The sequence below is a fragment of the Colletotrichum phormii genome (assembly GCF_030913505.1).
Source record: "Colletotrichum phormii strain CBS 102054 chromosome Unknown BDP81scaffold_12, whole genome shotgun sequence".
In the NCBI taxonomy this organism is placed as follows: Eukaryota; Fungi; Ascomycota; class Sordariomycetes; order Glomerellales; family Glomerellaceae; genus Colletotrichum; species Colletotrichum phormii.
The window spans coordinates 1,590,852-1,602,891 of NW_026851454.1; the positions used below are offsets into that span (position 1 = coordinate 1,590,852).

Sequence of the window (12,040 nt, forward strand, 5' to 3'; positions counted from 1 at the left end):
GCACTTGGCCCCGAGTCGGGTTCCTGAGTCGGGCACAGGAGCGGCAGAACTCGGGTCTCTGCCGAAGCTCGTGGACCGGAACTACGATGATGTTGATCGAGAATTATGGATGCAGATCTTTGGCGCATGATTGAAGCAACATCGGCACAAGAAACAAATGATACACTACCAAAATGGCCTCAAGGGGGATTTATAGCGGTTCCATCTTTTTTAGGACTAAGTATGATCGCATATGCGAGCTATATACAAGTACACTACTCTTGAAAATCATGAGTGATTGTTGACGGTGCAGTTGATCTTAAGCCCAGCACCATGCTTTAGGACGCTCCCTATTATCTCGTTGGCGATTATTGGGTCTACTTGATCCAGAGACAAAGTAATAAGGCCCATCTGCACATTGTCCTTCAACGGGTTCTCTGCGCGAGCCCCTGGCCTGAGAGAAGCACTTGGGGAAGCCTCGCCTTTGACACGCTTCCTAGCCCTTGGGCTATGATTACTATCCGGAATGCCTGCCATTTTGACGTCAATCGAACTCCCGTAGCCGGAGTCATGAAAGTAATGTTGTTCAGTTGAGCCTTCATCCCACCACGAGGGCCGTGAATCCGGCGATACTGAGGTGTCGGCCTCAAGTGAATTGAGCCAAGAAGTCCAATCGGTGTCCGGAGTTAGAGACGCCGAGTTGATCGATGAAAGATCTGAGTTGCCTATGCAGCTGGGATCAAACATGTTGAAAGTACTCCCTGGCAACTCCAGAGCAGGTACTTCCAAGAATGTGTGTGATTGTTGGTTATCTGACATGATCGTGGACGCGGCCCCGAGTTCTGTTGCCTCAACTGGATCTTCGAACAGAAGATTCATGTCAATCAGCAACCGATGCTCTTCTTTTCCTCTTGAGTCGGTCAGTTCGGACTCGGAACCTTCATCAGATACGTCGTCGCCGTCACCGTCGCAACTCTCCTCCTCATCGTTACCGCCAGGGCTGTTGTTGGCCATCTCCTCGTCAATGGACCCTTGTAATGACGGTGGAGAGGAATTTGAGCCCTTGGCTTGTGCATGTCGACTCCTGCGGCCGAGAATGAGACTTCTGTGGGCGATGGTCAGCTGTAGGGTCCATGCACATGATGCTCCAGACTTTCTGACTTGCCTATTGCGTAGATCGTGGGTTGAACGATCCGGCAGCTCGGTCAGACCAATCTGCTTCCAGTTGTTTCCGAATTTACTCATGGCGTTCAGCAGCTTCCTGTCCTCATCGGGGGTCCAGGAACAGTGCTTGACGTCGGGTCCCAACACGTGCTGCCACCGTTTCGCACATTCTACAGCCAAGTTTCATCTCAGCACTGAGGGGAATCAAGGGGGGAATATTGACGAGGATGATTCGACTTACGGTCGGCATTCCTACTTTGAACCATGGTGCCTACTTGAGACCATCTGCGACAAGAGTGGAGGTTAGCATTGATGAGTCCCGAGAGAGCAGGAAATGAGGGGAGCGTGGGGTGAACCAACTTGCACCCGAGTTGCAGTACGGCCTTCTGCAACCTCTCGTCTTCTTCTTGTGTCCATGCACCTTTTCGGATATCGACTTGGATCTTTGCCCACCGTTTGCGGCAATCCTTGTTGGTGCGGCCTGGTAATGACATGGCGATGTCGTTCCAGTTTTGGACGCTCCCGCCTTGGCGCACTGGGAGATCGAGATGTTTGTTAGATTCGGCAGCGCAAGTGGCAGGGGGGGAATGGGGAGATTGGTACTTTTTCCCTGCACCTCTCTTTTGAGTATGTCATCTTCTTGGCTTGTCCACCATCTTCGTTTTCTAGTAGGGGGCACAGTGGTCTCTCTGGAACTTTTGTGAAAGGAAAGAAAAGATGAGTAGAAAGTATTCTATGAGAAAGTCTGAGCTCTGGATTGATCTACGAGATTTCGCTGTTTGATTCGCGTATACGGAGTGGGAGTTACCGCATGCGGGCTGATATCAAGATAGATATACGATGGACGAGAGCGATGATAACAACTCGCCTCCGTCGTCCCCCATCGCAACCTACTCACCGAGGACCCCCACTATGCTGCGCTATGCCTCGTAAGTGGAGGAATTAGATGAGCGCAATTCTGCATGCAGAATCTCGGTTCAGAGGCAGGATCTCGGTGCCTTCTGCAACAACAGCAGCAGCAACAAGAGGCAGGGGTCGCCTCTTTCGGGCAGAGGAGACGAAAAGCCAATGCTATCCCATCGAGTGCCAATTGGCAACAGGTACAGTATGCCCAGTCTTGACCCACTTTTGCCCCCTCACCGCGGGAATACATGACGGTACGTCATCAACCCCTATATTTTCCCAGCTGCGTTCACCACCACAACTAACATTTCTACAGATGGGCAACTGTCGCGATGTCCTCAAGCGACTCTGATGCGTCTGATTCGTCTGCGCTTTCACATATCACCGTCGCAGTACTTCCCGAAGACCTTGATAGCGCCTGTACAGCTCAATGTAGGCCCGAGAGGTGTGATAACGCAACTGTACGCCCACACGAATCGCCTCCGCTAGAAAGGGGCACACCGGGCCAATTCAACCCCCTCGACGTGCCCTACCGCGCCGCAACAGTACGGGGTCTATCTACTACCCCTTTGGAGCTTTTTCAGCAGTATGTGGCTTTGAGGCTGGTTGAATCGTGGTTACAGTGGACCAATGAAGCCGCAGTACGAGGCCCTGTTCAACAACACTCACGATCCCACAGAAAAAAGACGAGGTCAGGGTGCCTGCAGTGTGGAGTAGCGCTTTGTAACTCGGATGATTGCTGGTACCTCTTTCATAGTCAGAGTATATAGACAACAGAAGTATCCATAATCTAGGCTTTTTGGTTGGCTAGAAGAAGTCTTGGCTGTCTCCTGAGTGGTCAGTTCCCCTCAAGGGCATGTACCTGTTGCCAATTGGCACTCGATGGGATAGTAGTTGCCACAGAAGATCACGATCTTCAACCTACAACACAACCAACTAGACGAACTCGTCAACCTCGCCCTCCTCCAAGCCAACCAAACAGAGCCTCAACACGTGAGCATGTCAGAAACTCACAGGGCACTTGGGTCAAGAAGAGGGGCGGTTTCAGCGGTTGCTCTCTCCGAGGCAACACGTATGCCAAGTCTGATGGTTATCAACAAGCCTATGTCAGCCTTGACACAGTTGTGTGGGAAGACAACCAGCCTCCAGTATTATCTGCCATCGCCGCTGCCGCACTCGCTGGTCCAACCGTACCTCGCACTTTCAAGCAGGCCAAAGAGGGTCCTGAGTGGGACAAGTGGCAACCTGCTTTTGATAAGCAAATCAAGGCGCTACAGCAAGCCGAAGCCTGGGAACTCGTTGACCCTCCAACCGGAGAAAAGGTTCTTCCTGGCCAATGGATATGCGATATCAAGTCTGACGGCAGATATCGTGCCCGATGGGTTGTCTGTGGCAACCACGCGGTATCTGACTGGTCCGCTGAACAATTGTACGCAGCTGTCGCTAATGCAACCTCTGTCCGTGTTTTCTTTGCTGTTGTTGCAACCAAGACCTACATCGCAGAGTTATTCGATTACGACACAGCTTTTCTTCACGCCTCTATCCCGGACGATACCAAGGTGTACGTCCAGCAGCCCCATGGCTATCGCCAAGGAGACAAAGTCTGCCTCCTCAAGCGTGCCCTTGACGGCCACCCCATGGCACCTGTATGGTGGTTCAACAAGATCAAAGGTCACATGACTGACCTCGGTTTTCGAGCTATTGAAGGCGAAGTCTGCCTTTTTATCTATGACGAGTACAACTGGATTGTTTTGATGTATGTTGATGACAACGTCATCGCTGCTCCAGACCGGAACACTATTCGCAAAGTCAAGGATCTCTTTAAGTTATTTGTCAGTATGAAAGAACTGGGAGACGTTCAGAGATTCCTAGGTTATGAAGTCTGTCGCAATGAGAGAGCTAAGATCCTCTACCTATTATAAGCCGAATTCTGTCGCAGGATGCTTTAGAAGTTCGGATACGTGGACCTCTATCCAGTCCGTACACCAATGGATCATAATATGGTCGCTAAGTGGCCAGTTGAGTATGAACCAGTTGAAACTGACCGTTGCAAGCTGTACTTGCAAATGACAGGCTCTATTAATTTCCTCTCGACCGGTACGCGCCCCGATATAACTTACGCAACTAGCAAACTCTGCGAAGCCAACAGCCGCCCTGGTGAGCACCACTTCGCAGCAATCAAGCACCTCATGAGATACCTCACTGGCACAGTCGACCTCGGCATCACCTTTGACGCTTCTATGCCTATTGATGACCTCGGACTCCATGCTGCCAGCGACGCGGCCTTTGGCGACTGTCGCCTTACCCGAGTGAGCACTGGAGGATACGTCGTTATCCTTGCCGGTGGCCCAGTGATATGGAAGTCGAAGAAACAGACTTACGTCACAACCAGCTCCACGGAAGCTGAATTCATTAACCTTACTCCAAGGGGACTTTCGGTCCAATGGGTTCATAAGCTGCTGAGACTTCTCGGCTGCACTCAACCTCGTCCTACGGTCCTATTTACTGATTCCCGCAACGCGCTGATCAACGTAACGAATCCACTAAACCAGGCGCGAACCAGGAACATCGATCTACGATACAAGTGGATCATCGATCAAGTCAAAAACGGCTTGTTCAACCTCAAACTTATCCGAACACATGACATGCCTGCTGACGGACTCACGAAGCCGTTAAACCACGAGAAGCACGCTAACTTCGTCAAAATGCTTGGCCTTACGAAAATCGCTTGCAAATGAGCATATAGATATCCTTATACCCGACCGAACAAACAAGGGATAAAGGATTATTTGGCTCAGGCACAGGACGGAGGATATAGGCGGAGCATGGGATACAGCGGAGGACTAATTGGGATTGTCGGTATTTGAGCCTGCTTCTCACATGTACGATAGTTTTCACTGTGGCTGGCCTGAGGGGCGGTGTGGCAGGTGCAGGTGGGTCACGTGAGGCAGCTCCTTCACATCTCGGAGCTGCCCCACCTACACCTTGCCCAGATATCCAGCCCAGCCAGCGCTCAGCTTTTCCCATCATCATCATCAGATCCAATACAGTAGTATTGCCTCCACAGTACTTACACGTTAGTACTATCGGTTTTGCTATTGCTCTTGGAGGCAGTGGCGCGGCTATCCTATCCTTTGTCATTGGATGTCAAGTTGGGGTGTTGACGCAGGGTGGAAGCTCTCAGAGGCCAACTGCAGTTAGGGGTAGAATGATGAATTACTGAAATCTGCTCCTCCCCCGACGTGTACTCCCTGCGCTGTATATATATCTGAGCTGCTCCTTTGTTGCTTGGACTCCTTACTACCTCTAACTAGCCCCTATCCGGGAGGGCTCTGACATTGGAGCTCAAGCTCAGCGCCATGGCGTGCAAGTCTTATCTCTAATACTGCTCGGGGTACTCGCATTTTTGTTATTCACCTGTCCTTATTCACCTGTCCTTCCTGCCCAACTTCGGTCGCAAACATGAGTGAGCTGCCGCGGAAGGGGACAAAAAGCCTTGCAAGAATTATTCCGGGTTTTCGTACTAGATCAGACTCTGTTTCTCTCTTGCTGTCGTCTGAAGTACTCCCTTTCTGTTCAGTTCGCCTCACCTTAGCGGGATCAGTCCGCACGGATGGTGTAGACAGGCTTTTAACTTCTCATCTCTCATAGGCGGAATGGTTATTCAAATTAATTGTTGACCGGAGCACTTTGCGAATAAAATCACGAACCTTCACGGGGCTCGGATTATTCCCGAAGCCTCTCCTCTGACTCGCATTCAAGCCCACTTAGTACGCTGCTTATCTGAGTCGACCATACACAGTCAGTGTAGTACGTGAGGTGACGGTCAGAGCTTCTGATAAAACTTCGCAAACCCCCACATTAATCAAGGAGAGTTCAGTCTACTTGATAGAGCAATTTCATATTGCTCCTATCGCTCATTTCAAAGCAATGAGATTGTCTGCTAAGTGTTACGAGCTGGACAAGGCAACCAACTGTGGCACAAAGCAAAAGCTTCGATAATGATAACTCCGGCATCATTGTCCCTTGTTCTGCATTATATAGCTACGCGCCCACAGTGACAAGTTGCGGCGGGCGTAACACTAAGGTAGATTTGGCCGATAATTCCGGTAAGTACGGCTATGCGTACTATGCTAGAAACTATAGAGAGTTGAGAATAAAGGCATCAGCTGCCTATATAAGGGAAGTCAAACTCTACTGCGAACGCCAAGCAACACCACAACTCTCCAGCAGCAAGCAACCTGCACCTCATTCCCACCCAATCATATACTTGAAAAAAAAGAAAGATCGTCAAACTCAACCAAAGACAGTCACAATGCAGCTATTGACCCTCTCTACATTGGCTATAACCCTGCTGTGGGGTCAAGCTCTCGCAGACTGCGGTGAAGGGACTTTCAACGGCGAAGCCAATGCATACAAGCGAGTTTCGAACTGCAACCTTAATACAAACAACGTCTATTTCTGCGGCAACTCTGGGACTTCCGTGGTCCACAAGCAAAGCCAGCTTATTCTCCGAGCTGGAAAAGTCGATTCAACAGTCCTAGTTACCTGCAACGAAGTCGGCTTCTTGTATCACTGTTCAGCCGGCCAAACAGGCCGGTTCAGGGAGCCGCTATGCAAGGGCGCGGTTTGGGAAGTTGAGAATATTAAGGAGACTTGAGAAGTAGTGTGGGAGACAACAGACCGCTGGATTAAATATGACTCGTAAACATAGAAGCATGTTGATCAGCGCTTCCGCAAGTACAAGGCGCCTTGCCAAGTTACCCAAATCAACTAGTCAAAGTGATGCCATCGCCGCCGTCAATTAGTCAATCCTACATCCCTCGATTGACTTGAAATACCTGATTGTTTCACTTCTGGCTAATAAGAGGCCGTAGATCAGCTTAGGCCCTAGTTATTCGGGCATCCCCAGCCACTAAAATATGACGCTATTACTAAGTTAACCTTACGATAATATATATATATTTTGATGTGATTTTACTAATTGCCCTTATAATATGTTACGCCCGCCGCAACTTGTCACTGTGGGCGCGTAGTTATATATGCAGAACAAGGGACAATGATGACCGGAGTCATCATTATCGAAGCTTTTGCTTTGTGCCACAGTTGGTTGCCTTGTCCAGCTCGTAACATAATACTAGTTAAAATCTAGTCCCTTTGAAACTTTTTAAAGAAGTAGAGGTGATTGCGGCGGTTCGAATGGTATATATAAGTGTTGGTATACACGTCAGCAGGGCATCCGTACGGTTGGAACGAAGTGTTAATAATGGTCTATTGTTGTGTTACGGCCAGCTAGTCGTAGTGAGGTATGTTTGCAGAAGTTGAGGCTGCGGAACTGGAAACAGTAATCGTAGTCGTGGATAGCTTCAGGGAAGCTATGTCTGTAAGTCGTAAGGTAAGGGAAGGCTGCAGTGATCAATCGTAGTCTTATCAAAGAGGTTCTCAGGAAAGATAGCTGAAAGCGATCATAAGATCTGATACGAAGTTAATTGCTGAAGAGCTATGGAAGTCTGTCCTAGAGTCCGGCTCGAGTCCATCCTATATACAAGTCCTGGTCCTGAACATATCCCTTGTCAATGATCAGTCCCTCTGATCGGGTGAGCGCTCATTGTTTGGCATGAGCGCTCATTACTTGGCATGAGCGCTCATGGCCCCACCATGGTCGCTCATGGCTTATCTTATCATCACGTGACTTGTACCATAGTTCTTCCGTTCCGGGAGAGGCTGCCTAGTGTCCCTTGTCTCCTGCATCCCCGTCCTGCGAACACATACCTCGAAAGGTACCCACTGTTAGTAATTATTAAGGTTATAGAGGGCTACGGCCCACTGCACTATCATCTCTCAACATCAGCCCATACGAGCTGAATTCCACGACCATGGCGGTCTCCCTAGATGTAGGGCCATCGATCACGGTTCACGGGGACGCCGGTATATCTCGGCGGTCGGGACGAGTCCGGAAGCCGACTGCAAAGGTCAGAGTGGTTGAGCAGGTTAACCACCAGGACAACTCTGAGCTTAAAGACGAGATCAATAAGCTTTCGAATCTGGTCCAGGACCTCCTGCGTCGGGACGCCGAGAGGGAACAGTTTTTGAAAGACTGTTTGACGAAGACCGAATCCTTGGAGAGAGAGCTTCAGGAGGAGAAACAGCGTTCAAACCGGCATCAACGTGGTCTAGCAAGGTCTATGCACGCTATTGGCACAGGGCCTAGCGAGACTGACCTGAGTTCCCAGGGGCATCCCTCGCACACAACCCAGAACCAGCCGCCCCCAGTCCGTTCATACGCGGCGGCGGCGAGCCAGCTACTGTCCAGAAGACAGGATGAACCAACGCCAGCCAAACAAGGCGCAAAACAAGCTACAAACCGGGCGGCCTTAAAGGATCTACGCGTCTTCGCGCGTCTATCGCCTGAAAGCCCGCTTCGGAACGAGAAAGCCTACGACATATACATCTTCGTTCGGGAAAGGCTAAGTCCCCAAGCCCGAGAAGCCCTCAAGGGGATCGACCATGTTAAGACAGGATTAGCACTCCTACCTTCGTCAATGGATGGTGCAAAAGTCCTGCTAGAGAACAGAGAATAGATCGCTGCCCTTCTCCAAGCACAAGCGATCGAGCAACGCGATACCTGGATCCGAGCCTATATCGCAAACGTCCCTTATACCAGGCATTGTCTGGTAACCAACACTGAGCTGGAAATCACGACCGAGGAGCTCCTTGAAGAGATCCAGGTCTCGACGAAACTCAAGCCTGAAAAAGCACACTTCTCTAGGAAGGACGAAGTCGAAAGGCTAGGCACGGTGACAGCCTGGTTCAAGGCGGAAGCCGTAAGGCAACTACCAAGACGCCTCCGTTTAATGGGGCCAGCGTTTTTGTAAACCTGCAGTTCCCGAAGGAGAAGAGGTCTCCTCAATGTCTCCGCTACGGCGGTTTTCACAACGAACGAACGTACACCAGAAGGAAGAGATGCCTCAAGTGCAGCTCTCCTTCCCACACAACTGATCAACACCGGGCACCCTGCGGCGGCACTGAGGGTCACGATGGCTGCGACTGCCCCTTTAAATGCCCGTCGTGTAACGGGCCTCACGCCGCCTTCGATGCGACTTGCCCTATCCAACCCAAAGTGGTGAAGGGGGTAGTCCAGAGGAGGGATAAGGCTCAGCTACGGGCCATCCGAGCTGAGGGAGAAAGATTATGGAGAAATGCGACCCAGCAGTCGCATCGACATTCCCGTAAAGAAGAATAAGCGATGGACTGTACCCCGGCGAATAAGATACAAAAGAAGAATACAGCCCTCTAAAACCCTGCAAATCATGCAAGCGAATGTGGGCAGGCGGGTATCCGCCCACGAAACAGCACTGAACCTAGCTTACGCAGCCTAGATCGATATTCTCCTAATACAAGAGCCGTCTATCCGTTCGGAAGAGAGGAGGCTCACAAGACACCACCCAGGTTTTGAGACTTTCACCCCAGTAGATAACTGGACCGAAGACCGTCCCAGGGTACTTACCTACCTCCGCAGAGGAACTGGGGTACGAGGCGTATAAATACGGCCTCTACCCGATCCATCTATAGACCTGCTCTTCTTACGACTCCTCTTAGGAACGAAGGAGGTCCTCACAGTCATTAACGTATATAACGCCCCTCGTGGCTCTCTGCGATCTGGCCAGGCTCTCAGGAACATCCTAGGGGCCTGGCAACCCAAACCTGAGGATCGAGTACTGATTGCGGGGGATTTTAACTTACACCATTGGACGTGGCAGCCCGAGGCCACGAGTTCCCCGGACGCTGAAAACCTAGTAGAATGGGCAGAAGCCGCTAGCCTTGTCCTAATGTCACCTATAGGTGAACCCACGCACAAAGGCGGCAACACCCTAGATTTATGCTGGGCGTCCAGCAACCTCCATGGGGCTTCCACCAGCATAGAAACGTCACTACACACGACATCAGACCACGAATCTCTGCTTACCCGGGTCCCCTTGGCCCTGATCGATTCACCCAGCCAGACGCCGGGAAGGTTTCGGCTCGACACGATGGACGAGGAGCTTTTCCTCGGTATCATTAAACGCAACTTACAACCCATGCGCCGCACTGCAAGCAACATCCAAGACCCACAGTCTTTAGATCTCCTAGCACAACAGCTTACGGACTGTCTTATTAAAGCACTTACGGCTTCCACAAAGCGCACGCTCGGGAAAGGTACAGGGAGACCATACTGGAGCGAGAGCTGCACACGTAAACACCGAGCCTATGCGAGTAAGCGAGCGATGTTAGCAAGACTCCGCGCAGCCGGAGTGAACTGCCAATGGGAAGAAGAGGAGGTCGAAGCTCTAAAACAGGACTTCCTCTACGAATTTAAACGCTCCAAGGATGCCTTTTGGAAAGATAAGATCTCCTCAGCCTCCTCAAGCAAAGACATATTTGAAATGGTCGGTTAGTACAAAGCCACAGGATCCTTTCAGACCCCGCCACTCCGAGATGTAGACAACCAAGACACGCTTGTCTCACAACCAAAAGAGAAGCGCGACTTATTTACCCGCGTCCTCCTTAGAAACGCTGCAATCTCCGAGGACATACCAACAGAAAGCCCAGTCCTACAAAGGCAAGCTACGCTTCCTTTCCCGCAGGTTACGAAGGACGAGGTACGGTCTTCGGTTCTCACCGCGGGAAACACGACTCCTGGGACCGACGGAATCACTACGACTGCTTTGAAAATAGCATGGCCAGTTATCGAGGATATTGTCCTCTCACTTTATAGCGGGTGTATACGCGAGGGTTGGCATCCTACTTGTTTTAAAGAAGCAACTCTCGTGATCCTAGCAAAACCGGGAAAAAGAGACAAGACACTCCCGCGCTCCTATAGGCCAATTGCGCTCTTGGCCGTCCTCGGAAAAGGCTTGGAGAGACTCATCGCCAGACGACTTGCCTGGATCGCAGTTAAACATCGTGTTCTGCACGATCAACAGTTTGGAGCACTCCCTCTTCGCTCTTGCAGCGACCTCATCGCAGCGGCCATCCACGACATCGAGTGCGCCTGGCAAAGAGGCCTGGTTACCTCTATGCTTACGCTCGATATAAAAGGGGCTTTCGACGCCGTGCTCCCAGGACGACTGGTCCGACGCCTCTGCGAACAAGGATGGCCGGAGAACCTCGTACGCTGGGTCTCAAGTTTTGTTACCGGAAGGAGAGCAAGAATAAGGCTTGATGGGGAGGTAGGAGACGTCTTCGGTCTCGAATGCGGACTACCACAAGGCTCACCCGTGTCTCCCATTCTATTCATGCTCTATATTGAACCTCTTTTCAAGCTAGGCATAGCTCGCCTAGGAAGGAAGCGATCTCGTTTCGGCTACGCCGATGACGTCGCTATCTTGGCAAGCTCAACATCACTAGAGAACAACTGTGACATCCTAACCAAGGAATGGAAAGTGTTGGATCTCTGAGCAGTCGGCAGAAAAGGTGGATCTGGAAGGCGGTATGGGCACTTACAAACGACCCCTTACATACCACTTCTGAGAGGCCGTGGGCTCTGCCCACAACCTCCTCCTTCCACCTCAAGACGCAGCAATAATAGACCATTATTGACACTTCGTTCCAACCGTACGGTTGCCCTGCTGACGTGTATACCAACAGATCCACTTCACTAAGAGACGAAAAGACGGAAACCCATCAATCACAGTAGGTTTGCCGGATGGGAGGTATCATACAGTTCAGGCTATCAAAGAAGGCTCTTCTCTACGCTGGCTCGGCGTTTACTTCGACCGTAAACTCACATTTAAGAGTCACGTAAGAAACCTCTCTGCAAAAGCATGCCAAGTAGTCAATGGACTACGGGGACTAGGGAACACTGTCTGGGGCGCGCCTGCGTACTTACTTCGTCGAGCGATCACCTCTTGTGTATTACCCACTCAGTACTATGCATCTGAAGCATGGTGGCCCGGCAAGAGCCGGATAAAGAATGGACGTACTATCTCAAACGGGTTGGTAGTCTGCTACACCA

The 12,040-nt window shown here is 50.9% G+C and overlaps 2 protein-coding genes across 2 annotated transcripts; one reads left to right on the forward strand and one right to left on the reverse strand.

Annotated features, from left to right (window-relative positions):
• Positions 1 to 194: 194 nt before the first annotated feature.
• Positions 195 to 2,060, reverse strand: BDP81DRAFT_43638 (uncharacterized protein). The gene is made up of 5 exons (XM_060591127.1): positions 1,747 to 2,060; positions 1,504 to 1,678; positions 1,385 to 1,428; positions 1,145 to 1,313; positions 195 to 1,084 (listed from the first exon to the last, which is right to left on the reverse strand). Coding segments are annotated over exons 1-5 (1,206 nt in total). The 5' UTR covers positions 1,748 to 2,060; the 3' UTR covers positions 195 to 267.
• A 4,230-nt stretch (positions 2,061 to 6,290) lies between these two features.
• BDP81DRAFT_472584 (uncharacterized protein) lies at positions 6,291 to 6,706 on the forward strand (the record flags this gene model as incomplete). The annotated part of the gene is made up of 1 exon (XM_060594623.1): positions 6,291 to 6,706. The coding sequence occupies exon 1, from the start codon at positions 6,362 to 6,364 to the stop codon at positions 6,704 to 6,706; it is 345 nt and encodes a 114-aa protein (XP_060444526.1). The 5' UTR covers positions 6,291 to 6,361.
• Between the last annotated feature and the right edge of the window lie 5,334 nt (positions 6,707 to 12,040).

Bases quoted from the DNA above. Each gene is read 5' to 3' on its own strand.
- BDP81DRAFT_43638 (XM_060591127.1), bottom strand. The intron at 1,314-1,384 runs GTAAGTCGAATC...ACTTGGCTGTAG, and splicing joins TCAAAGTAGGAATGCCGACC to AATGTGCGAAACGGTGGCAG. The intron at 1,085-1,144 runs GCAAGTCAGAAA...CATCGCCCACAG, and splicing joins ACCCACGATCTACGCAATAG to AAGTCTCATTCTCGGCCGCA.